Source organism: Pinus tabuliformis, chromosome 7 (assembly GCF_031772625.1).
Source record: "Pinus tabuliformis cultivar Carrire ecotype Pingquan chromosome 7, CPIR1, whole genome shotgun sequence".
NCBI lineage: Eukaryota > Viridiplantae > Streptophyta > Pinopsida > Pinales > Pinaceae > Pinus > Pinus tabuliformis.
In genome coordinates this window covers 516725619-516753553 of record NC_142293.1, presented here as the reverse complement: position 1 = coordinate 516753553, position 27935 = coordinate 516725619, and the positions used below count along the sequence as shown (strand labels likewise).

At 40.5% G+C, this 27935-nt stretch overlaps 1 protein-coding gene across 1 annotated transcript in view; it reads left to right on the top strand.

Moving 5' to 3' along the window:
- LOC149248335 (protein ABC transporter 1, mitochondrial-like) overlaps positions 1-27935 on the top strand; it is a 158332-nt gene that overhangs the window by 61623 nt on the left and 68774 nt on the right. Inside the window, exon 2 of the mRNA XM_089449139.1 lies at positions 20628-20853. Coding sequence (XP_089305265.1) covers positions 20628-20853 — 226 coding nt within the window. The remainder of the gene's footprint in view (positions 1-20627; positions 20854-27935) is intronic.

Genomic DNA, 27935 nt, shown 5'->3' with positions numbered 1-27935 from the left:
AGTCCTGTGATGTATGATTGAATAAGACGAGTCTCTGATAACCCAGGTACTCATGTAGCTAAAGTTTCCCATTTTGTAGTGCATTCGTCCACATCTCCTTTTTGTTGCAGCCTGGTGAGTGTCGAGAAGAACTCTTCTTCTTTGACACCTTGGAACCTCTTAAAGAATGCATTTTTGAATTTCCTCCAACTGATAGCATGTGTCGTTTTGTTCCACCACATATACCAATTATATGCTTTGCCTTCCATTTGCATGGATGCATGCTTGATATTTTCATTGTCATTGTCAATACCATAAATCTCGAAATATTCTTCTGCTTTATTGAACCATGCAACATTGTATTTCTCGTTACCATCAAATTTGGAGAGCTCAAGTTTTGCTCTTCGTTGATATGTAGCAATTGAAGGGGTGTTGATTCGAGCGCTGCATATTTGGGTATTGATTCAAGAGCTGCATATTTTGAAAATTCGTGTTACTATTTTGTTGATTGGGAATGGAAGATGCTTTTGGAGATTCAGGGGTATGATGTGAGTTTGCTGAATTTGATGTATTTGAAGGATCTTGGTGTTGAGTAGCTTCATTATTCTGGGGTAGTTGATCAGTTGTAATTTTCAACTTTTCACAAATAGAGTTCAACGCCACCATTGCTTCATTATGAGCCATTATTGCTGCATTATGATTTCGATCCACCTTATTTGAAAGGATTGCATGATCCCTTTTAAATTCGTTATGATTTTTCTCGAGCTGATTCTTTATTCTCTTTGTTGTGTCCTGGAGCTCCTTGATTTCTTCGGCATGTTTGGTGACTTTATTCTCAAGATATATCAATTTTTTATTAAAGTCACTAATCATCATTGGCGACGACATTGATCGAGTGTGAGGTGGAGTATATTTATCTAGCTTAACTCAATTTTTTATTTTTATAACTTGAACCTATTTTTCTTTTCAATATATATATATTTTAAATAATATATATATATATTTTAAGTAAACAATATGATTAAAATATATATAAGTAATATATAAACATAAATATATATAAATATTTTTTTTATTAAAATTATGAACCAAGAAATCAATTTAACAAGGGTTACAAATGGTGGAGAGATAGGAAAAAGTGTTGGATAGGCGTGATGTTCGAGAGGGAATAAGCCGGTCAAATGGAAGACACAATGAAGAAAAACAGAACGATGGATATGATAGGGAAGATGAATTTGTTGGCATGATGTTTGGTGATGGGAGGTAGGGATTGTCGAATGGTTATGATAGTGCGGGGAGCAGCGAAGGTGTTTACAGTGTAGTGAAAGACGACGAAGTCGAAGGTGGAGACGAGGGTGACAAGGGGGAAGATGACGAAGGTGACGGTGGAACAGAAGTGCGGCAGTGGGAGTCGATGGTAGCGGGGGGGCGACTAGGGTGATTACAACACTATGGAGCACAATGGTTGAGTGGCAACAATAAGTGGCAACAATGGTTGGTGGCAAGAGCAGGAGGTGACTAAATGACAACAGTTAACTGAGTGAGTGCAATAATCGTGGCAGATAGGGCTGAGATTGCTATATGGCTCTCACGAGGCTCTAATACCAAATGGAGCGTATAAGCTCTATATTGACAAAAAAGAAATATGTTTTTATTAATAACTTGAATGATTGATGATTACAATGGTGGAAGGCCTTATGGCTTAAATACAACCCAAGAGCCATTACATGAGGGGGCATGATCTTTTATTATTCTCCTTAGTTTAGAAAATTAAATTAAATAAATTTTACATAACATTCATGCTAGCATAATCACATACGAGGAGTTTATGTAGAAGCTCACAAGCGCTTTGACAAGGATTCATTTCAAAGAGCTGGCACAACTTAAGCAGACTGGTAGCCTAGAGACATATATCTCAGATTTTTAGATGTTGGCAGTAATGGTCAACGGCATCTAATGCACAATTGGTGATGTTGTTTGAGGATGTAAAAATTCCGAAATACGGAATCCTACTGCAACCACTGATTAAGTTTCTTTTATTTGTTAAATAAACTGAACAAATTATTTACTACATTCTATGGTAAATATCGAAACTAATACATTGCGGCCTTCACAAATACAATACCGTGGAAGAAAAATAATGCTAGAAGAATAGATGCACACACACAAATACACAGTTATTTTTGGACCAATGTCCTTGGAAAAACCCAACTTGGGAAAACCGGTGCAGCAGCTGAGGGTTTTATTATTATGCAGTAGTAAATTTGAGTACAAAGCTATGGATGCTCAAATCTAGCAATCCATACAGAGAAATGACTGATAGAAAGTCTAGTGAGAAAAATCTCACTTGCACTTGCAATCCGACACTGACCTTGGCTCCAGATGAGCTGCTCTCTGCTGCCTCTACGCAGTCCCCACGTTAGTCTATGAAGTGATGCGCCCCACAACTCGGACCAACGTCTCTCTCGCTAACTGATCAACTGCTGTCTGGAAGATCGATTCTCCTGGGCTCCGGGCTCCTTCTCCGGCTTCTGGCACTGAATCACTGCTTCTCCCCAGCAAAGCATGGATTCCCCTTTGAAGCACTGCGATGCCTCTCTGCTTTGTGTTACCTCTTTGCTATGCACTCACCGGACTAGAAAATCTATCCTTGCCCTTCTCTCATTGCTTCAATCTTACTAAATCACCTCCGACAACTGAATGCTACTACTCTAGAGATCGATTTCCCAGCAAAATTGAATTTCTGGTGCCTCAAGTGTGTTCTCCAACCCCCATCGAATTTCTTCTTATAATCTCTTGTTGAGACATCAGTGGATGAGATTAAAACATAATCAACGGCTATGATTAACAAGAACTCGATCCATGTCTTCTTCTAGAAGATTCTCACCATGACTTAATTAATCAATTTTCCTAAGTTTAGACTTAGGAACCATTAAAAAAGATTAATTATTTTAATTAAGTTGTCTCTAGGTGGAATTTCCAAAAACGATTTCTGGGTTTTGGAAAATACATGTATTCTAGCCTCTCCACCAAATTTCGTGGCTAGAACACAACCGATGCCACAAAACTCTAATAGAGTAGGGGCTATTTGAGCCTCTACGTGGTTAGGCTAAGGCTTATAAGCCTACCACTCTACACGACACAATCAAGAGAACCAGGGACATGTAAGATGCTGTTCTTAGAAGCAGATTTCCTCCTAAGCCATCCTTCCCCCAAAAGAACAAAGAAGTTAAACCCTTTCAAAACGAGGGGACCGGGAGACCAAGGATGGATGAGGAGACTTGGCAAGGATTGAGGAAGAAAAAGCTATGTTTCAGCTGTCAGGAGCCTTGGGCACTAGGGCACAGACGTGCAGGGAAGGACAAGACCAGTAAAGCCCATTACATTGAGGTTTATTCAGATAGTGACAGTGATGAGGAGGCTGAGGAATCGGTACAGGATCAGGGACAACAGGCAACAGGTGAGGAGACATCACAGGCTGAGGCTAAAGGCCCTGCTATTGCATCCATGTCAGGACTTCCTAGATATCACACATTCAGAGTCAGGGGAGTTCTGTTGGGACATAATGTGATAATGTTGATTGACAGTGGGGCATCCCACAACTTTATAGACGCAACCATGGTGGATTGGAGGGAGATTTCGACAAAGGAGTTTGAGGGCTTCACAATGGTCATACCTGTGGAAATTTCTGAATCTAACAAACCAGAAATCCTACTGCAGTAAACTAATTTGCATTACTTACTTGTGTTCTTCATTTTAACAAGTTATTTTTAGAAATATTCAGAAAATATTAATGCAAATACATTGTAGCCTACACCACTATACAAATCAAGTACTGAAAAATAAATGAGACAACCACACAAAGGACACTTATTTTTGGACTAAACGTCCCCGGAAAAACCCAATGCAGGAACACTGGTGCAACAGATATGAGAGTTTTAACTTTTATTATTAAGCAGATTTTTGAATACAACTAGGGTGCCAAATCCGGCTAACCCAACAAAGAATAAACCTGCCAGAAGTACCTCTATCCGCAGAGACAGATATTTTGGCGAATCCAACAACTGGATGAACAAACCTCACAGGTGATTGCGCTGTCCCCAGTGCTGTGCAACGATGGCTGCTCCAAGCTCTGCGTTGGAACTGCGTCACCCTCCCAGTGAGCCATGCTGGCTCATAAATCGATTTGCTGAACTGTTGCTCTCTCTGCCTCACGAAAACCCCAACATTGCTTGTAAGTGACTGCATCAGCTCCTTTAGCCTTTGCGTCACCCTTTCTGGAGATGCGCTGTCTCTCCCTGGTGCTGCTTTGCCTCTCTGCTATGTATTCTCGGCCTTGAACTGAAGTCCCTCTTTGCACTAGAAACTCACTCCGAAATTCTCAACAAACCACGCCCCAAAATTTCGATCTAGCTCAAGTGCTGCTCTGTGTTTGTGTGTTGTCGAACTGACCCCAAGCCTTCCTTTATACTTTTCCTGTTGAGAAATCAACGGTCATGATCTAATCTCTAATCAACGGCTAAGATTAAATTAGACTTGATCCTTGTCACTTAGAAGCTTCTCACCCATATTTACATTAATTCACTTTAATTATTTTAATTTCCTAAGTTTTAACTTAGGCACCATTAAAAATAATTAATTATTTGAATAACATGCACTCTGGGTGGAATTTCTCCAAATGATTTCTAGGTCTTGGAGATCTCATGTGTTCTAGCCCCTCCACAAAATTTCGGAGCTAGAGCACATCCAATGCTACTAAAAAAATCAACAACACTGGGTGGACATTCGATGGAGTGCACTAGGTGGATTCTTAATGGGAAATTACACATTGACATATGACTTTTTTGTGGTGGATGTGCGAAATACCAATGTGGTACTCAGAGTTCAGTGTTTGTATTCCATTGGGAGGTACACTATAGATCAAAGGAGGATGGAGATGGAGTTCACAGACCATGATGGCAAAAAGGTAGTTTTGCAAGCCCGACATCAATATTCGCCCAAGATAGTGTCGTCTCACAGCATGGAGGCAATGTTGCTACATGGAGACATAGAGTGGGCAGTTGACTATTATATTTCTATTAGGAATCCACCAGATCACCCTCATCAACCTCCAGATGATATTCAGGCATTACTCCAAAAACATTAGAAGGTTTTGGCGACATTCCTCTAGGTGGACCCCTAGATAGAGGGTTTGAGCATGTCATAGAGTTAGAGGAAGGGGTTGAGGTAGTTATAACCAATCCCTAACACCATCCCAAGGTATACAAGGACGAGATCGAAAGAAGTATCAAAGAGTTGTTATGGTTGGGCCACATTTGTCCTGGTTCTAGTCCCTTTGCTTCTTCGTTAGTGTTGGCCAAGAAGAAAGATGACACCTTGAGGATGTGTAACGATTATAGGGCACTTAATAAAAAAAATCAAGAACCGGTATCCAATTCTGAGGAGATGAACTCATGGATGAGTTGAAGGGAGTAAAGTGTTGAAATTCCATGACCTTGGGTCTAGGTTAGAGTCTTAAATCACTGACGCTACCAAACCAAGAGTCTCAACCATGAACTACTTTACACAGTGGAATATAAATAGCAATAAATCACAAATGTATAGAATATAGACAACTTTTTAATTTTTCAACCCAACTTCGTTATATTAACAACATATAATACAACAGTCTAGGGCTTCCGTACCAAGGATAATGGCCCTCATATATCCACTAGTACAAGATAGGATACTATGACCATTTGGCTGTAGCATCTAACAACTTCTCTCTGTCGTACCCTGTACCTGCCCAGTCCTTCGGCTCCTGATCGGTAACTCCTGCCTCTATCAATGCTCCAAGTCCATCTAGCCACTGAATCTTGGTTATCCAATCTGGTCTTTAGTTGTCCCTTCATCCATCAAGGGCACAACTCATCGAGACTCCTGTCGAGTTGTTCATAGCTCCACTTGTGAAAAACCCTCAATCTGCCCACTGTTGCTCCTTAGCTACTTAGGTACTTTAGCCCACTATGGTCTTCCTGCGGTGCACCAATGATGACCAACATAGGGCACAGAGGGCTCCCACCTATCACTGCAAGATGTCCATCTCCTACAGTGAACACGGGCTAGAAGGACTGCCCTTCATCTGCTGCAAAAGTCCTTCTCCACATGCACGCCTCAAGCTACACAATCCTGTTCCTGGTTGATCAGACCCTTGAGCTTATCAACAACTGCTAGGCTAGCAGTCTCCTTTGTCCATCAAGGTGCTGCACTTCGGCTTCAACATGGACGCTGACACACTGTCCTTCGACAGACCATAAGTGTCTAATTTCGCCCACACTTGGTCTTCTCTCACGCTGCCCTCCAACAATCCTTGAGAGACCAAGTTCATGCTGTAGCATCTTCTCCTAGTTAGGGCATCCTCACACCTGAGAGACCCTTACACATGGCTGCCCACAAACTCCATCAATCTGCCATGTGTCCTCACCTAGGACATCATCAATCCATCGTACATGAGTCGATTTGCGACATATCTTGCTGCTGTCCTCTTGCCTTTTGATCTAATGTGACTGTTGTCACCTTGGCTGCTTGGTAGGCCTCCCAACAGTCCATGTGGGATCCACCAAACAACTCCTAAGGGCTGCTACAATCGACACATCAAACAAACACTGCAAGAGTCAACCCTTGACCCAATACACCTCTAAACACGCTGTTGTTCACCACACTGCACTATCTCTGTGGGATCTATCACTAGGGCATCGAATCACCAGATCTGCCCTCTATTCTTGACTCCCACAAGCTGCGTTTCAATTGATCCAAATCTGGTCACTACAATGACCCAATGTTCCTCCAAAACATTGCTCATAATTCTGTTTGCATTTCGCTGTTGGTTGCTGTTCTGGTTAGGGCACTTGCTGCAACCTTAAACTCCCTTGACAATCTCCAAACAGTCCCTTAAAGGGTTGTGACACACCCTTGAGGAGCTCCTCCCTTGCTATGCTGCTGCCTTAGAGCATATGCCAGCCCTTGACTACCCTACGTAGCCCTTGCTGTGGTGCTATGGCTTGCGGCCTAGCACACAGCAACCCCTGTAGCAAATGGTCCCCAAAACAGTGCCCAAACACCATCAAATCAGCAACATTTTAGTCTTCAAGAACTCAGCCTAGCTGTCTACACCTTCAAGCACCCAACCACATACACATCAAACCGTATGCTGATCTGTCCTTTTCCTAAAACGGATCTGAGAGTTACGCTGTACCTACAACAAACTCCACGCTGTTTAGGGCAGACCTATTCAATGCATAACTTCTCGTTATTGCTGTGGCTTCCCTGCCTTGCAAACACACCTAAAACAAACCTTAACTTATGCCCTAAAACAACCTCATTCACCATGCTGTCACCTACAGCAAACAGAGACTCCCACGCTGTTCTTCCAGGCTCCTTCACGCTGTCTTTAGGCTCCTCCTTTGCTGCGACTAGGGCTTAAGATCCTCCTTTCCACCAAGTCCTTCTCTAGAGGAGACGTTGCCCTCATGGATGCTCCAAATGACTCCCATCCGTCCTCTATTTATACTAAAAGAGGCCTCCACGAAGCCAATCATGAACCGACACGTCTTTATGATATTTTTCACGTCGGCCTACCTGGAACTCATGTCGGCCTGCTTAAAAAATCCATAATTATTATGTTGACTTCAAAATTCAATATCTCCCAAATGACAACTCGGATTCGGACGATTTTCGATGCGTTGGAATCGTCTTTCCGAACACTATCATCCTCATCCATCACATGCCGTGAGATCATCATGGTTCTGCCCCAAAAACACGATTGGTGCAAAAACCCCTTTCTTGGGTTCCAAGCCCACAAGCTGCCCTTGTGGCGCTTTGTCTTACAACCCTTGAACCCCTGGGGCTTGGAGTACCTCCTAAGCTACACAAAAATCAACATAAAGTACTTCTCGAAGATAGAGCTTCACTCAAGCTACCATCAGATTAGAGTTTGGGAACATGATATCTCGAACACTGCTTTTTGGTGCCCTTATGGGTACTATGGGTTTTTGGTTATGCCATTTGGTTTAACCAATGCACTCACTACATTTAGTCCTGCATGAACCACATGTTCAATAAACAATTACAGAATTATTTGTTGGTTTTCTTTGATGACATACTCATTTACAATAGGACTTGGGAGGATCATCTCAGGCATTTGGATGAGTTGTTGGGAATTCCAGAAAAACAACAACTTTATGCAAAAGAGTCCAAATGTGAGTTTCATATGACTGAGATGCTTCACTTGGGGAATGAGATTGGGGAAAACAAGGTCCAGGTACACTAGGAGAAAATCAGGGCAATTATCAAGTGGCCTACGCTAAAGAATGTGATAGAACTGAAAAACTTACTTGGCCTTTGCACCTATTACAGGAAGTTTTTTAAGGGGTTCTCACAGCTGACAACATCTCTTATAGACCTCATTATGAAGGGAGATTTTAGTTGGACAGATGAGGCACAAGCAACCTTTGAGAGGATGAAACAAGTGATGAGTTCATGTCTTGTGCTAGCTTTGCCAAACTTCACTCAACCATTTGTGCTTGAGTGTGATGCTTCAGGGACAGGGATAGGAGTTGTGTTGATGTAGAATAACCATCCCATTGCTTTTGAGAGTCACAAACTCAGGGAATATGAGCGACATTACTTGATATATGATAAGGAGATGTTGGCCATCATGCATAGATTGCCCAAATTCAGGTGCTACTTGGTGGGGAATAGATTTAAGGTGAAGACAAATCACAACAACTCGAGGTTCCTCATGGAGTAGAAAGAATTGAGTGAGCGACAACAGAAGTGGATCAACAAAATTCAAGCTTATGATTTCAATATTGCTGATTTGGGGTGGCATCGGATGTGCTCTAGCCACGAAATTTGGTGGAGAGGTTGGGGCACATGAGATCTCCAATACCCAGAAAGGGTTTGGGCAGATTCTAAATAGTTCAGTTGATATTAAAATAATTAATATTTTTAATGGAGTCCTTAAGTCTAAACTTAGGGAAAATAAAATATTAATGTGTATTAATATGAAACTATGTTAGAATGGTCCAAAAGACATGGATCAAGCTAGATCTAATCTTAGCCATTGATTAGGGATTTAATCTCGGCTGTTGATATGTCAATAGGGAAAGTATAAGAGGAGGCTTGAGGGTCACTTGGAGGATACATCAAAGTGATCAGTCATTCTATTCTTTAGAGCGGGGTTTGCCAAGAGAGATAGAATTGGTGATCGGGAGTTGCAGCTGAGGGGCATTGAGTACAGAGAGATAAAGAGGCAAAGATAGTGCTGGAAGAGCAGCGCAGTAGCCAGAGAGAGTGACACAGAGCCAGCCAGGGCTCACGCAGGGTCACGCAGAGGCAGCCGGGAGTTGCGCAAAGCCTTAGAGAGGCCAGCGTTGCTAATGCAGAGGGCTGACGCAGACCCATCCGGGGTGATGCAGGGCTAGCGCTGTGCAGAGAGGGGCTGACGCAGTCCAGAGAGAGGCTAATGCTGGGGTTTCTGAGGCAGATTGGTGCTGAGGAGCTGCCGAAAGGATTATTTGGGGTTTCAGCCTGGAGATTTGTCAGAAATTGAGAGGTATTACTGCCAAGGAAATTCTCTGTTGGGTAGGCTAGTTTCGGCACCGTAATTGTACTCTGATATTGCTTAATAAGAAAACCCTCAGATAGCTGCAGCGATTTTCCCACATTGGGTTTTTCCTGGGACATTGGTCCAAAAATAATGGTTTCATATGGTGTGATTGTTTCTGTTTCCTTTATTTGTTGATCTGTAATATGTTGAGCATGCACTAGTGTTTATTTTCAGTATTTACATTGTAAATAACTTGTTAAGTAAAATAACAAGTAGGTAGGAATAAATCAGATAAAGTGCATTGAGGGTTTCTAACTAAGTAAACTTAGAAACTTCAAAATGGTATTAGAGCGTGATTGCAGATCACATGAGCACTAAGGACATCAGCGGAGCGGAGCAATTGCAACAGAAAACAACTGTCCCGAGGTGATAGAAGCTGTTCTGACAGATCAGCGACAAGCGAAGGGTGATGCAGTGCCTTCGTCATCAAGGGTGAGCCGGGAAGAGGTAGTGCAGAGGCTAAGGAAGTCAAAGGGAGCCTCACGCAGAGCCACGCAGTAGCTGGGAGGGCTGACGCAGTTGGCTGAGGAGGCCGGGTTGATGGTGCTGGGATTGTGTAGAGCCTAGGAGATCTCACCTTAAGGTTGCTGGGGTTTAGAAGGCTGTGGGAATATTGCAGAGTGGCGCTGGTGAGGTACTGTAGTCAGAACAATACTTGACAGATCAAGGCCAAGAGGAGCTGCTACCGAGGGTTTGTAGCCGAGGAACCCGAATCAGTGGTGCGGTTGCACAAGACGATCAGAGTAGGGGGCATCTCGACAATGGCAGAAGGATTTCCAGGAGGGAAATCGGGACTCAGAGGGAGTCCAAAAGAGAACTTCTAGACGGGAAGTAGAGACTCAGAGGAGTCGAACAGAGAACTTCCAAGAGGGAAGTAGAGGAGCATCATGGCACTACACGGAGTAAGAGACTAGGATAGACTGGACGGAGCGTCGAACTTCGTAGTCTGGAAGGCCAGAATCTTATCCGTACTTGACAGAAATCGTGTCAAGAACTTCGCCTTGAAGGTAATAGCTATCCCAGTCGACCCCAATGATAACGACAAGTACAAGGAGGCAATGGCGAGGGCCAAGAGCATCATCCTTGACGGGGTCAAGGATCATGTAGTACCACACATTGCCGAGAAGGAAACGACATATGAGATGTGGGAGGCTCTCAAGAAATTGTACTAGCATACTTCTGTGCAGAGAAGAATGCTACTTGAGAATCAGTTGAGGTCGTATCAGATGAAGAAGGGAGAACTGATTGACACCTTCCTCGGAGGACTGAATGAGATCCGAGATCAGTTGATTGCTATAGAAGCCACGCCAGATCAGGAGTTGATGGTGAGGACAACCCTGAATGTTGTCTCAGAAGACTAGGAGGTATTTGTCCGAGTATACTAGGTAGGGGGACTCTCCCACCTTGGGATGAGATGTGGGCGGTTCTTCGCCAGGAAGAGATCAGACGACAGTCGAAGACGGGTAGCAGCAGTAAGGGGATCAAAGTCAAATAGGAGGAAGATGTTGCCCTAGCATCTGAGGGAAAGCAGGAAAAGCAAAAGAAGAAGGATCTCTCCAAGAACAAGTGCTTCCACCATGGGGAGCTAGGTCATTATGCGACCTAGTGTCCAAGGAAGAAGAGTAAGGGAGAGTCTTCCGAGACTAAGGCAGCGCCAGCACAGGCAAAGAAGGAAGTTTTGACAGATGATGATTGTGCCATGAGTGCACACGCACCACTTGATTGCAAGTGGGGAGACATCGAGCTGTAGTCAGGCAGACTACAGGCGATGAGGGGCAAGATCCTCGAGGTACCCAACCTTTTGGATTAGACCTTGCTACGGGAGCCTCGACAAGGAGTAGCAGGACTGGTTGATGTGGGTAGAGATGGATGCGGATGGAGCAGCAGAGAGAGCTACAGTGCAGGAGTCCCGAGACAGCGCGAGGCTAGTAGGCTGCAACAGTGCAAGAGGCACAGGGGTGTTGCACCAGTGCAGGATGGCACAGAGAGGTGTGCAACAGTGCGAGATGCAGGGAGTTGTTGTAGCAGTGCAAAGGACAGAGAGGGAGCACTTGTCAGCGACAGAGGGAGCTTCAGCATCAATGGGTGTCTCTAGCCCAACAGGGAGGTCAGATTAGGAGATCAATTACTTACTTCTTAGTAACTGAGCTGCAGTGCAACAATGGGCAGCACGATGCAACATGATGAGAGGAGGTACAGTGCGAATGCAGTGCTGGGAGAAAGGACCAACAGCAGCACGGATGCAGAGGGAGCTGTCGTACAAATGCAACAGTGGTAGTTGCAGAACCATGGACAACAGTATAGGATGCAGCAGCGCAGAGGATGTTGGGCAGGAAAGCCTAGCATTAGCATAGGTACCAATGCCGGATGATAAGAGTAATACTTAGTGAGGAGTATTGCTAGAGCACAATCCTCGCTAAGAGGGAGTGTTGATTTGGGGTAGCATCGGATGTGCTCTAGCCACAAAATTTGTTGGGGAGGTTGGGGCATATGAGATCTTCAATACCCAGAAAGGGTTTGGGCAGATTCTAAACAGTTTAGGAGATATTAAAATAATTAATATTTTTAATGGAGTCCCTAAGTCTAAACTTAGGGAAAATAAAATATTAATGTGTATTAATATGACACTGTGTTAGAATGGTCTAAAAGACATGGATCAAGCCAGATCTAATCTTAGCCGTTGATTAGGGACTTAATCTCGGCTGTTGATATGTCAACAGTAAAAGTATAAGTCTTAAGAGGAGGCTTGAAGGTCACTTGGAGGATACACTAGAGTGATCAGTTATTCTATTCTCTAGAGCAGGGTTTGCTAAGAGAGATAGAATTAGTGATCGGGAGTTGAAACTGAGGGGCATTGAGTACAGAGAGACAGAGAGGCAGAGATAGTGCCGGGAGAGCAGCGCAGTAGCCGGGGAGAGTGACGCAGAGCCAGCCAGGGCTCACACAGGGCCACGCAGAGGCAGCTGGGAGCTGCGCAGAGCCTCAGAGAGGCCAACGTTGCTGATGCAGATGGCTAGAGCGCTGATGCAGGGCCTCCTAAGGATGACGTAGACCCATCCGGGGTGACGCAGGGCCAGTGCTGGGCAGAGAGGGGTTGACACAGTCTAGAGAGAGGCTGATGCTGGGGTTTCTGGGGCAGATTGGTGTTGAGGAGCTGCCGGAAGGATTATCCGGGGTTTCAGCCAGGATATTTGTCAGAAACTAAGAGGTATTACTGCCAAGGAAATTCTCTGTTGGGTAGGCTAGTTTCGGAACCTAGATTGTACTATTATATTTCTTAATAAGAAAACCCTCAGATAGCTGCACCAGTTTTCCCACATTGGGTTTTTCCAGGGATATTGGTGCAAAAATAATGGTGTCATATGGTGTGATTGTTTTGTTTCCTTTAGTTGTTGATCTGTAATATGTTGAGCATGCACTAGTGTTTATTTTCAGTATTTACATTGTAAATAACTTGTTAAGTAAAATAACAAGTAAGTAGGAATAAATCAGATAAAGTGCATGGAGGGTCTCTAATTAAGTAAACTTAGAAACTTCAACAAAGATCGAGTATGTGCAAGAATAGTGTGGTAGCTAATGCCGTTTCCAAAGTGCCAACCACTCTCTCTCATGGAGATTTCAGCTGATTGGAAATCTCTTGTGCTAGTAGAGTACTCCAAGAACAAGTTTGCTTGAGAGGTCCTCGATGGATTGCACTAATCTGATAGTTACTGTGTTGTTGACGATATCATTTATTACAAAGATAGGATCTACCTGATACCAGAATCCCAACTTTTGGAAAGGATCATGTAGACAGTGCACAACTCTCCATTGGCATGGCAACCTGGGTACTTGAAAATTTGCAGGCAGGTTAGGGAAAGGTTTGCATGAAAGGGCCTTAAGATGGATGTGTTGAGATTCGTAAGACATTGCAATATCTGCCAACAAAATAAAGCAGAGGATACTCATCCGACGAGGTTACTTCAACCACTTCCCATTCCAAAACAAATATGGGAAAGCATTTCGACAGAATTCATCACAGGGTTACCTCAGGTGCAAGGGAAGGACTGCATTTGAGTGGTGGTAGGTTAGGGAAAGGTTTGCATGAAAGGGCCTTAAGATGGATGTGTTGAGATTCGTAAGACATTGCAATATCTGCCAACAAAATAAAGCAGAGGATACTCATCCGACGAGGTTACTTCAACCACTTCCCATTCCAAAACAAATATGGGAAAGCATTTCGACAGAATTCATCACAGGGTTACCTCAGGTGCAAGGGAAGGACTGCATTTGAGTGGTGGTTGATAGGCTCAGGAAGTTTGCACACTTCCTCTCTATACATTCTTGATTTGGTGTGACATGTAGTTGAGTTATTCTTTAGGGAGGTATTCCGATTACAGGCGCTGCAAAAAAACATTGTTATCGATAGGGACAACATATTCATGGGAGGATTTTGGTTGGAGTTGTTCAAGTTGGTTAGGACAGGGTTAACATAGAATGCTAGTTACCACTCGCAGACGGATGGGTAGATTGAGATAGTCAACAAATGGGTGGAGGGATATCTGAAAAACTATATGTGAAGCCAACATAAAGCTTGGATAAATTGGTTACATTGGGGAGAGCATTGTTATAACAACACTTATCACATGTTGATTGATATGACTCCCTTGAAAGCCCTATATGGGTATGATGCACCAACCTTTGTCGATTGGGTGTTTGGAGACAGTAAGGCACCTATAGCTAAGGACTAGGTTCAGGAGAGCCAGGACATACTGCGACTCAAAGATAATCTTTAGATGGCTTAGAATCAACAGAAGATGTATGTAGATAGGCATCGAGTGGAGCGTAGCTTTTAAGGTTTGGGACTTGGTATATCTTTGTTTGCAGCCTCATCGAAAATCATCACTTAAAAGGACAATCATCACTTAAAAGGAAGGGGCAAAGAAATTGAAACCCAAATTCTATGGACCCTACAAGATTGTGAGGTGTATAGGAGAGGTGGCCTATGAGCTGGAGCTTCCAGAGGGGTGTAAGATACATAATGTCTTCCATGTTTCATGCCTCAAAAAGGGCCCGGGGCAACACATTCTCACTTCTACTAAGCTTCCACCATTGGATGAAGAAGGGAATTTGATTCTAATATCGGAAGAGATTTTGGAGGTAAGGGAGCAGAAGCTAAGAAATCAGATCATTAAAGAATATTTGGTCAAATGGAAAGATTTCCCTGTTGAGGATGTCGCTTGGGAAGGAAAACAGGTGCTCCAACATCTTGAATTGAAATTTGCTTGAGGATAAGCAATCTTGGGTGGGGAGGACTATAATGTCCCCATCCGTTTAGGAGACATAAGGGTATGACTCTGCTAGCCTAATTAAGTTCTTGTAGGCTAGGACGAGAAAATTAATTTAGGGAACACAATTTGCCTAGGAGAGAACCTTATAAAAGCTAAAGGGAGAAAAATGGGGCATGGGTCCTAAGCTAACGAAAAATCACTATTAAATTATAAAGTGAGATAACCCACTAAAGTGATTATTAAGATAAAAGCTAAAAAGGTGGCAAAAGAGTCAAGTGAGTTATAAAAACGGGAAAATGAAGAGTCTATCCTCATTCTTGCATTCACTCACTTGAAAAATAAAATTTTGGTGAGCTCTTGAGAAAGAGACTAGAGTTTTTGGAAACCTTTATTTTGGTTGCTGGTTTTGGTGTTGAAACTATACATCCTAGTTAGTGTGGGAGTGGAGTCATTCAGATTCAGATATTGTACTTCATTGTTGAAGAGGAAGAAGACATTGGCAGAAAGGAGTAAGTCAGAGGTGTTATCAGTTGATTTTATTATTTGATTTTTAGCATTCTATATTTCTTATATAGGCTGAGCTCACACCTTCCAAGAGGGCGAGTTCCATCACTTTTTGAGGGCCGAGCACTATCATTTCTTAGAGGGCCGAATTTTGAGAAACATGGGGGTCGAGTTTCACATCTAAAGGGAGGTCAAATTCATTCCTGTGTAGCTGGCCAAGTCTGATAGCAAAGAGACTGAGTTTTGTGCCCCTCTTGCTGGCCAAGTTCATCTATTAGAGGGCTGAGTTGCTGCTTTTATTGAGGGCCGAGTCTGACCCTTTTGAGGCTGAGTTACACCTGTACATGAGGTGAGAATCTCTAACTTTTGCTGGTTTGGTTTGTTGCTAACGGTCTGTACGTGGGAGCTGAGATCTCTGTGGAAAGGGATGAGTTTACAGTCATGTTGAAGCTGGTACCTCTGAAGAATATTCTGTTGGTGCCGTACAAGAAGGTGACTGATATATGGGAGTGTAACGAATAAAATATATATAAATAAATGTAAAATAATGTAAATGATAATAAGCATAAATAATTATTGGTTAACTAGTAATTAGGTTGAAGAGGCATGTCTAAATGAGACATGACTCTTCATTAAGAGACACTTGCATGGTATATAAGCAAGCCTCTTGTTCTCATTGTAAATCATTATCATTCTTATTCATATATTTAATATATAATATTTGTATCCTTATGGATATATTGATATTCCAAGTCTTTTGGAGTAATTAATCTATAGAAGGAACTTTGTTCGCTTCATTTGGTATCAGAGCAGTTCGGTCCTCTAGGTTGTTTAACCAGTGCCCAAAGCTCGTTCTCCGATCCAAGTCTTTGGCTATTGAATCTTTGTCAAATTTATTGTTGTTGCAGTTCAAGCGTTTCACTAAATATTTGGGGATTCTCCGTCTCGCTACCAGGCCTTTGGCTATATATATATATATATAACAAAAATAATAATAAAGATTATTAATTTATAAAAAAAAGTCATAAAAAAGAGATTAAAAATATAGAAAAATATCAAATTCAAAAAATGAAAAAAAAAGGTGCATAATAAAGATAAGAGGGAATCTTTCCAAGTATATTTAAATTTTTTACGTGGAGAAGCCCGTGGTTTTAAAAACAACCCATGGTAATTGCCCATGGTATTTTAAAAAGTTAAAAAAAAACAAAAAACAAAAGGAATACGTTTTACTTTTTACGTGGAGAACATTTTAACGGAGGTTTTAAAAACAACCCATGGTAATAGCCCATGGTATTTTAACATCGTGACCGTGTCATATGAAAAGACGTGACCTTTATATTTATTAAGTGGGGTGACATTAAAAATTTATCAAGGAAGTAATTAAGTATATAAAAAAAAGGGACCAATTTATTATTAAAAAAAGGTAAAACTATTATTATTATAAGATAATAAAGTTATTTTGAAAAGGGGTCTTAATATAAAGAAATACATACATATATAAAGGGCAACAATATAAAGGATTATTTTTTTAATAAAAGGGTATTCAAGTTTTAACAATCCACATTAAAGGAGAATATTTGAAAAATATATATAGAAGAAATAAGTTATATTTTATAATAAAAATAGCTCCAGTTGACATATTATCTATGTAAAAACATCAAGGCAAAAATGGAGACTAGTAATGAAAGGTTTCCTGAAACCTTTAGTACATGTGTTTATACACTATTTAAAATCAAAGGATCACTCGCAGGAAGAGACATCATAATCTCTATCAGTGCTACTAAAAGAAGTAATTATGTTAGTCCTAAATGTGCTGACCAAGTAGTGATTCCTGAATCAAATATAGTTGAAACAAATATTTTTGGCACATGTAACAAACAATACGATATAAGCAATCTACACCTAAATATTGGAGATTATACTTTTACCTCACAATTCACCGTGAAAACCTTATGTTTTAACGATAGTGACATTGTTTTGGGATCACCATGGATGAAAACTCTAGGTTCCTTTATTCTAAATATTAAGAAAAAGTTCTTAACATTTTTTTACAAAAAGAAGAAAATAACACTCCAAGATGTTACACTGGAACCTAATTCAGTAACGCCAGAAGATAAATCAGATATTTCAAAAGTAATTTCTCAAGAAGGTAAAAAAGTATTACAAAATATGCAAAATGAAATTGACAAAATCACTTTTGACAAAAATGAAGAAGTTTCTCGACTTGAAAAGCATAGTGAAAAATTATTGATGCAAATTAAGGAACTTAAGAAGGATAAGAAGTCATTAAAAAACAAGGTACAACAACTTATCGAGAAGGAAGCATCAAATATAGGAATTCAAGTTGATGACAAAATAACAAATACTGATCCAGTGAATGTCACAACTTAGGAAGAAGACAAGCAAGTTGAAGAAAAGATGCGCTTGGATGTTGCAAGTTAGATGTTAAATATCCCCAGTGAATGTTCCATAACCAACTCAACAACATATTTGTCAGAAGGAAATCTAAAAATTGCCACATGCCCAATAAGGGAAAGTAAAGTCCCATATTGGCATCCGAATCATAAGAATAGACAAATCAACTATGCTATGCATGAGGACCATTTAGACTAGAAACAAAAAACTCATGTTCCAGAGAATAATGACGTAACATCAATCCAGTCTTATGCTAACAAGTCGTTACAAAATTCTAGTGTTCAGAATATTCCACAGAAAATTAATCTCGGATGGTCTGATCCCTTCTCAGTGCGACAATTTTGTTTGTCACTAAGAAGATCATATCAGCTTGTATTGACGAAGATGACTATTCCGAGACAGAAAGACTTTCGAAGCCGAAAAAGAGATCAAGCCTTTTTCATCACCAAGCTATGAGGACAAAGCTTTTTGAGGAAGGAGGCAATGTAACAAATAAAATATATGTAAATAAATGTAAAATAATGTAAATGATAATAAGCATAAATAATTATTATTTAACTAGTAATTAGGTTGAAGAGGCATGTTTAAATGAGACATGACTCTTCATGAAGAGACACTTGCGTGGTATATAAGCAAGCCTCTTGTTCTCATTGTAAATCATTATCATTCTTATTCATATATTTAATATATAATATTTGTATCCTCATGGATATCTTGATATTCCAAGTTTTTTGGAGTAATTAATTTATAGAAGGAACTTTGTTCGCTTCAGGGAGTTTGTACTGCTGAAGATTTTACTAGGTTCCTCTTAAATATTGAGCACTTTAGTTTCTGCTACACTGTCCTTAGATTTGTTGCTGTTATAATTCTGGGTTGTTTTCAGTGGAGGAAAAGTGATTTTATTGCCATGGAAAACATATATCAGTGGTATTTGTATTTCTGGGCTTAGTATAAATCATGTGCTGCTGGTTTGAAGTGTTTATTAGTCACTTTTTTGGAATTGTATATCTTTGTGTGACATAAAAATGATAAAAAGTGCACTTGCAGCCATATGCATGCAAATTGTTTGATGAAACTCCACAGTGATTGACTTAAACCAACTCAGAAAACTTTAAGGGGAATTTTAAGATATTCCAAGGGGGGTATCTTACATGTGGTCAAATTACTGCTCATGTACGACCCTCCTGCAACTCAGTTAAATCTGGTCAAACTCAGTCCAAAACAGTTGAGTCAACTTCGGTCAAACTCGGTCAAACAGAGAGAAACAGCTTGGTCCAATAGTCAACTTGTCCTCCTTTTCTCCACATGTGCGGCTGTCCAAGAGACCTTAGAAAGATGAAGAAGAAACTCACTTGGTTGGTGGAGAAAATGAGATGTCACATTATCTATATATACTAGTGGAATGGGGGTAAATTAACCCAAGGGACACACCCTTTCATGAGCTGGGCCGACTTGTCTTCTTGGGCTGACTTGGTGCCCCAAAAATAAATTTTATGTTTAATTCTTTCTTCATAATTCTTTGAGGCCAGCTTAGGCATGCGGGAATACCTTCCGACGCTACAAAAAATCAACAAATGTCTTGCTCAGGAACTTGAGCAAGGTGGTATTTGAATCTGTTTATGCCACCACTACACTGAGAAAGACAGACTTTATACCTCTGCTTAAGTTTTCTGGGAATCTTTTAACAATAAGCCGATGCAAAGTCCTTCTTTGTCAGCATTTTTAAGGTTTGGCTTTGTTTTTTTGTGGCTGTTAGGGTTAATGGCACTTTAGGTGCGTGGCCGATTGAATTTGCATTTTATGGAATTTCTTAAGAGTGTTTTGCTGTGGTTTAGGGCTCTTACGGATACTTATAGTCTTCATATGCTAGAAAAAACATTAACAGCCAAAAAACCCTAAACAAACACCCTAAACAAACAGTAAAACAGTCAAACGAATCCTAAAAACAGAGGTTCTAGGCCTAAATCCGTAGCAGTAGATAAGAAAAGAGAAAATCTGCTTCCATGGGGGTACCCTTTTGTCGTGAAAACAAGCTGTAATGGTAGAATATGAGAAACGCTAGTTGCCTTATGCACTCTGAAAGAAGAAACTCCTACAAACTGCCTCTGTTATGATGCCCTACTTGAATTTGTGAATATCCTAGTTGCTTTGGGATGTTGTCCTTGAGTTCTGCTGGTTTCCTGTGGTTGCATTTAATGAAGGATAGAGAAAAATAGCTAGAAAACACAGGAAAAATTGAGCAGTTTGGAGGGTCTCTGGTCATTTATAGACAACTCACCAAGTTCCTTTTTTTTTTTTAAATTTTTTATCAGTTTTTACTCTATTTCATTAAGGACCTAGTAGAACAGAAAGAGAGGATTTCATATAGTTTTCCTGAATTTTCTTCATTTCACAATGGGTTTTAGATGATGTGCAAGGAGAGGAGATTCAGTATCATCGCTTCTTGTCTTGTGATTGTTCAGCATAAAGGAACTTCATTGTTCTGTGACCTGTTTACCACGTGGGGAATTATAATTTTGGACCATGTGGCCAATTCATTGGTCAGGTTCTTCACTATTTATAATGTGGGAATGACCTGTGTTTTTATGTAATTCAAGGAATATACTTTTGAAACAAATTTGTGGGACTTCTGACTATTCTAAGCAAAATCATGTCTGGTTAAAAAACACAGCTAATTTATATAAGCTCTTTGCTCTCAACTCTCTATATTCAACAGTTTTACTGTATATTTAGCATCATTATTGAAAATGCTCCAACTCAGTATTATAACTCTTATTGCCTCAGAACCTTTTACAATTGTGCTTTTGCAGGTTTGCAGGGTTAGGAGCAGGACTCGCTTGGGGTACAATTCAAGAGTCTGCAAAGAGGCTTGTGTTTGGAAAGGGTGATTTGCAAGGAGGGCAATCTACTTTTTCTCCTTTCTTATCTGAACAAAATGCAGAGCGCCTAGCTCTTGCACTTTGCCGAATGCGTGGTGCTGCTCTTAAACTTGGACAAATGCTGAGCATACAGGACGAATCCCTCATACCAGCACCGGTAGTGCATTTTCTCACAGATATATATTTCATTTTTCCTGATATAAATTTTTGTTAGAAGATGTTGGATTGCACATTGGTTTTGTTTAATGCTTGGAGGAAGTGTCTGTCAGATGATAGTTCTGGTTTCAGATCTAAAAGAAACTTTAAAATTTAACACATGAGAAGTAAATCTATGAACTCTTGTTCCTTTATAAGTCAAGTGTTGATGTGATAGGAGGTGCAACTAAAAGCAATCAGCTCCCATAGAATCAAGGGGGGATCCTGTGTGACTCAAATTTCCTCAAAGAATGCTTGTTAAAGTCTCCATTGTTTTCTCATGATTCACTTCGCTGTAGCTGAATTTGACTAAATTTCACACACACTATCATAACTTGTTCAGCTGATACGTTATCAGAATTTTGAAAGAGTGCTGCTAAATTGTTCTTAATGATTTTTCGTCATATAAAGTCATTCATTTTACCCTGAATGTTTTCCAGGGCTAGATTGCATTCCAGTTATGTCTAGTCCTGTGTTGTTAATATTACCGCTCAATCTAGCAGGGGTCCTAGGTGGGGTCCCTATAGAGCAACTACTTGGTCAAGTGGCAACAATGGAGCAATAGCCCATTGTCACCTCACCTAAAGCTCCTTGCTTGTTATGTACTTTCACTGATGGGAGGAGTCCCGATATGAGAGAATCACTAAGAGTAATATATCAATGGTGTAGAGGTAGTGATTTCAAGAGCCTATTCAAAGGAGAGACTCTAATGATAGGGGTTGCTTGCTTTAGAAGCAAGATGTGTGGCTCTCCAAGAAGGGCTAGAGGGAAACCTAGACCTAAGGTTGAAGAGTATTTCCTGATATAAAGTGCCCTAGACCTAAGATTTCTAAGAGAATAGAGTTTTCTAAGCAATCCTTTTGAAATTGTAGTGACAAGGTTTTTGGACCACAAAGAAACCCTAGTGGGGCCAAACAAGGTCAAGGGCTTAGAGTGAGACTTCAAACAAAAGGTCTTGACCAAGTGAGGGAGAAGAAAAGGATCAAAGAGATTAGATTTAACCTGAGGTTTTAATGCAATGATCCTTAATGAAGGCATTAACCAAAAGAAAACTAGGGAGAATGGTTCTTGAGCTAGGGCTTGGAAAAAATTAGAGATTCAACTATTGGAATGACTTCAAAATTGGAGGACCTCTCAAGGACACACAACGCAACTCTTGACCAAATTTCATCAAGTTTGGATGGCTGCAATTGATTTCGTGTGATGCCCTAGGAGACATTAGGGTTAGGGCTTAGAGAAAGAGTAGGAGGGAGATGAAAAGATTTTCATTTAGGTGATCATCAAGGATTGGACCAGTGGCTAGTTTGTTGGGAGAATGGAGTTAATGAGATTTTGATGTTAGAGTTTCTTTTACCCAATCAAACGACTTCGTATAGCCCTAAAGGCAACAATTATATTACTAGGAAAATTTACACTTCTTTGATGCTGCAATTGATGACTTATTAAGGCAATTATGAATATCACATACCCTAGGAACATTCATTCATTATACCAAGCACGAAATGTATGAAAAACCCTCACAAAATCAAGATTCAACTAATTCGCATTCCCATTACGGCAGCAACTCCAGCTTCATGAGAGAAAATTTCATACATTATACATTGACATGAAATAGAGAAATAAATCATGAAAATGGCACTTACAAGTATAGCGAATATATCTAGTCATCAAGAGAGACAAAAATCAAAGCTCCAAGACCAAGAAAAGATTTCCAAATATCAAAATGCATTAAAGATATCCAATTCGTCCTCCAATAGCTATAGTGAAATTCTCAAGAAGAGATAGAGATCAAAATCCAAGTGATGATTAAATGAAATGATCATCACATCAATATATATCCTCCTCTAAGGGGTTCGATTTGCGTAATTAGGCCTAATGATGCCCCAACAAATAAAATAATGTGCAAAAATAACATTACTTGGTGACAAGCCCACCAAGATAGCTCCATAATACAAAAATAAGCCTTTGAAGAGGGAAAAATAATAGATACAATAGGTCGAAGGGCCATTGAAGAGGCCTAGTGGAGTCAAATGTGTGCCAAAGCGAAAGGATGGGCTCCAAACATAGTGATAAAGTGGGTGGCTCCTTGATATCCAAACAAATAACCTGTGGTGCCTCCAAGTGGCTATGGGGGCACAAAACATCCTCATGGGTCTCCAAATGGATCAAACAAGCCTGTATCCCATCTGTAAGGGTTGAAAGAATGATGCAAGCCCTCCCATTGTCTCCCATGGTGAGACACATCCTCATCTAGGCCCTTGGATCAACTGCCAAGTGTGTGGTGCAAGAGTGTAGTCGGTTGGGCAAGGTGGTCTAGGTGCATCATCATTGTCAAATAAATGGAACACGAGCAAGCAATGAGTGGAACTGAAGGATCCCATGATGTGGCAATCTGCTCTCTGCTATGGTGGAGGCCCATGGCTCTCAACGCTCACCCTACAAATGCCAATATGACCCTTTGGAGGGCTTGGACCTTGTATAGGGAGACCAAACCAAATATGAAGACCCACTTGCAATCCTGTATAAGATCCAATGCGTCTCCCCACCTTCCAGTACAACCAAACACAATTGAGTAAGTGAGCTTACAAATCATGGAACCAAGTGGACACTTCATAATGGCATGCCCTTCCATATTGGGCTTTAAAACATACAAGTGTTTCCAAGTTGAAGAAGAAGGTTAACTTAGAACTAATGGTCCTATTAGGTGATTTCAGCCTTTAAGGGGTGTGACTTGTCCATGGTGTATCCATCAAATGGAAGGTGGCATGTTATACAATGATGGAACGGAGCAGAGCATCAGGGGAAGGCTGCAAGCCGCATGCCACAGTACAAGAGTAGCTTATGATAGCGGAAGCCCACAATTGGGTATATAAATGAAGGAGGGAGCAATCATGGTACATTAGTTACCCCGACCTTTGTTTTTCCACCCTTCTTCTTATGCCTTTTGCCTTTTATTGATTTTTCTTTTCATAACTGCTTGGGGCTCTAGGCGATGAGAGCATGATGTGTAAGATATAACAATGAATAACCCATTTAGGTAGGGTAGTTCATCAATCACCAGGGGTTGGGACAATCATGGGTTCCTCAATGATGTAAGGGGCTGACATGAGGGGCCCTAGGAACCAGGGTGATGGCCATAATGATAGGGGTAGAGCTCATGTTTAGCTTTTTCCCACGTGCTAAATTTGTATGTCCCGACCATCTTTTGCATTTTATGGTACATTTCCTGTTGAGAGTGGCCAAATTATGCTTTTTCCTTTCTTCTTTAGCTGCATTAACCTCTGGGGCATTGTTCCAGGCCCGACCCACAATGTAGACAAGGGGAGGGGGAAGATATGGTGAAAGGGGTTATAATGAGCAAAAGGGAGCGATATATATGGTGTCGGGAAGCGAGATCACGAAACCAAAATTGGAGTTTCCCATGTAGTGCCACCCCTAAAGCTAGTAGCCAATAAAGGAGATCCCACGGGACTAGGATCCAAGGTTAACCATCAAATTGGACAGAGGAGTCAAGAGCACAAACCAAGCCGATTCTTTTCGCCAAATCCCCCCACTAATCTGTGCCCAAAAGTGTCCATGATAAGTAAACAAAAGTACCCTACTACATAATGATAGCCATACCTTCGGGCTCAGAAAGCCCACCTTCAAACATACGATCCTAACAGGTGGACGAGGAGCATAATGTTTGGCTTAAGTGGTGGAGATGATGACACATCGAGGTATCTAGTGGCTGCAAGGGGTCGTCGGCTGAGGACCATTTAGGAGAAAAAATTCTCCTATGGGTGTCATCGACAAGTTGTGGGTAACAGTTACCGTGTTGTTTTTTGGTACAACCTCAATCATTATCATGTTGCTTCATGGGGATATTTTTCCAACACATTTATTATTTCATTTGCTATTTATTTTTATGTTGTTTTGTTTTGAAGTTTAGCTCTATAATAGTTGCTTTGGTCTTCCTCCCCCACAAAACTACTGGTACTAGTATGATTTTATGAGGGTGTGGGCTTTGAACACAAGTTGTGGGTTTTGTACCCAAAGCATAGTATTCAAAACTGGGACCGATGACCAGACCGGTCCACCTACCAAATTGATTTTTGAACTGGAACCAAAAAAATCGGACATGTTAGATCTAAATGATGTTACGAATATAAATTATAGAAAATAAAATAAAAATAAAAATGTAAATATTAAATAATCAAATATTGATTATGTTAAATAGTCATTAAGTTAAATGAAAGGACATGTCTAGTCTGGAAAGGACACCTGCCTAGGTATAAATGTAGGTCCTCATTGTAACGTTCATCATCACTTGTACATTCCTATATATAATAAATTCTTACTACAAATACTTTTGTGTATTTCTACATTAAGTCTTCAAGCTATTAGTTTTGGTGCTTCAGTGGTATCAGAGCCATGCCGCACAATATAATCATGTGGGTCTTTGAACGTTGTTCACCGCACAATATGCCATCGCGTTCACGTCCTGAATTCATGGAGCAGTTTAGTAAAATTCAAGAAGCATTTCAGCATTTAGAAAAATCGTGTGTAGAAGTTACAACATGTTTTAAGAAAAGTTATGCAGAAATCCATAATAAGGAAGATGATAGTGACGGTGAAGAAACCAAAAAAGATCAAGATGAAGTTGATGTTGAAAGTAAAGGAGAAGGAGCAGATATCGAGCCAGAAAGAGATATTAGGGATCAAAGGTTTGAGAGTGAACAAAAGGAAGCACAAAATGATGTAAAAGAGGCAACCAGTAGAAGACAAGAAATCAGTCTAAGTGTCTCTGAAAGATCTCATGAGCAAAGAAATCTAGAGGATGAAGATAAAGAAATTGAACAAGTTAGAGAACTAAGTGATCAAGGTGATGAACACCGTGTAACTCGTTCAACAGTAGATATGCGTGATGTTTTTGGTTATTTTGGCGAGGAAGAACAACCCGAATATGTTGCTCAACATAGTCCAAAGCAAAGTGTGGGTAGGGTTGCTTCAGAGGAGGGAGGAAGTGAACAAAGGGGATTACATCCGGATGATATAATACATGATGAAGTGGATCAATATGAATAAGCAGAAGAAAACAATGTGAGCAAAGGAAAAAGGAGAAACTAGTAGGCCCTCCCGTAGAGCTGGAGTTTCCATTACGCCCACCTCCAGGTCAGCCAAAACCAATGGATATTCCAGATGAGGAGAAAAAGGTGGCTTGGAAAGTAGAGGCACAGAAGGAAAAGGAACTTGGAAATGTAGCTTATAAGAAGGAAGATTTTGAGGTTGCTATTCAGCATTATCCGAAAGCAAGGGATTTGGATGAGGAAGGTATCTCCTTCTTGACAAACAGAGCAACTGTCTATTTGGAAATGGGGAAGTATGAAGATTGCATTAAACACTGTGGCAAGGTCGTTGAAAGAGGGAGGGAGCTTCATTTAGATTTTAAAATGATTGCATGGGCATTGACTAGAAAAGGAATTGCATATGTTAAGATGGTTAAATGCTCTAAGGACTATGAGCCAACAATTGAAACTTTCCAGAACGCACTTATAGAACATTGTAATCCAGATACATTGAAGAAACTTAATGAAGCGGAGAAAGAAAAGAAAGATTTGGGACAACAGGAAGATTTTGATCCAAAGTTGGTAGATGAAGAGCGGGAGAAAGGAAATGAATTCTTTAAGCAATAACAGTGTCCAGAGCCTAAAGCACTATACTGAAGCTCTTAGAAGAAATCCCAATGATGCAAGGGTATGTAGTAACAGAGCGCTTGCTATACGAAGGTTGCAACTTTGCCAGTAGGTATCAAGGATGCAAATAAGTGTATTTAGTTGGATCCATCATTTATAAAAGGCTATTCAAGGGAAGCTGCTATTCAGTTCTTCATGAGAGAATATGACAAAGCCTTGGAAACCTATCAGGAAGGTCTCAAACACGATTTCCCTGAGGAATTTCATGAAGCGATATTGTCGTGGTTATCACTTGAATACTTGCTAAGGTTTAACTGTATCTCTAAATAATGGAACGCTTTAGTTTCTTCAACCCAACCCAAGAGAAGGAGGCCATGGCTTCTTCTTCACCATTTTGACGACTGTCAAAAGCCTTGTGCGGCTTATTGTTACGACACACAGACGTGGAAGACATTCCTGTTGCTTTCCTCAATTTGGGAGAATGAAAATATCAAATGTAAAGTTGTTCATTACTGTGGATCTGTGGCAGGCTTACTTTTGGTGAGGACGACTCTGGGTGCAAAATACAAATTGTGCAATCCTCGCACTCGGTTGGTCCATTTCATCGCTGAATTGGTCCATTTCTCTGACTTGTTTATCTGCGACTCACGGGTTCTACTTTTATTGACAACACTTTAGCAACCCGAAGCAGATGGACGCATTCTTGGTTTACAGGGTGTGATTTTTTGGGAGTTGGAAAAGAAAAATAATACAGGTTCCTATGCTTTAACTCTGTCCATGCATCATGCTGTAACCTCCAACCTTGGTTTGTTTTCCCAACATTGCCTCATCAACGAGTTCATACACGGTCACATACACAGTCAACAACGTGCTGAGTGCACATAGTCGCATACACAATCAACAGCGTGCTGTGTGTACGCAGTCGCATACAAAGTCAACAACTTGTTTCATCTAACCCTCCGTTGCTCGAAGTCGACGAACCATGAAAATTTCAAATTTGTCCACGCTGTCAAGCATCGTGACACTGTCAGAGCATTGTGACTCGGAGTCAAAGGGCGGATATGGATTCGATATGCAGGTTACGTGATACAACATGGTAATATAATCGTGATTTGCATTGATACACAACTATAAAATCAAATAAAAATAATTTAATTAATTTGATTAATTAAAATTATTAAAATTTTAATTAATTAATTAATTTAATTAAAAATAATAATAATAAGAATATATATATATATTATTTAATTAAAAAAAATATTATTTGCAAAAAAAAAAGAGAAGGGGCCACTTTAAAAAATAAAAAAATATTATATTGAAAAATAATATATATATATATATATATATATATATATTCAAAAAACCATTT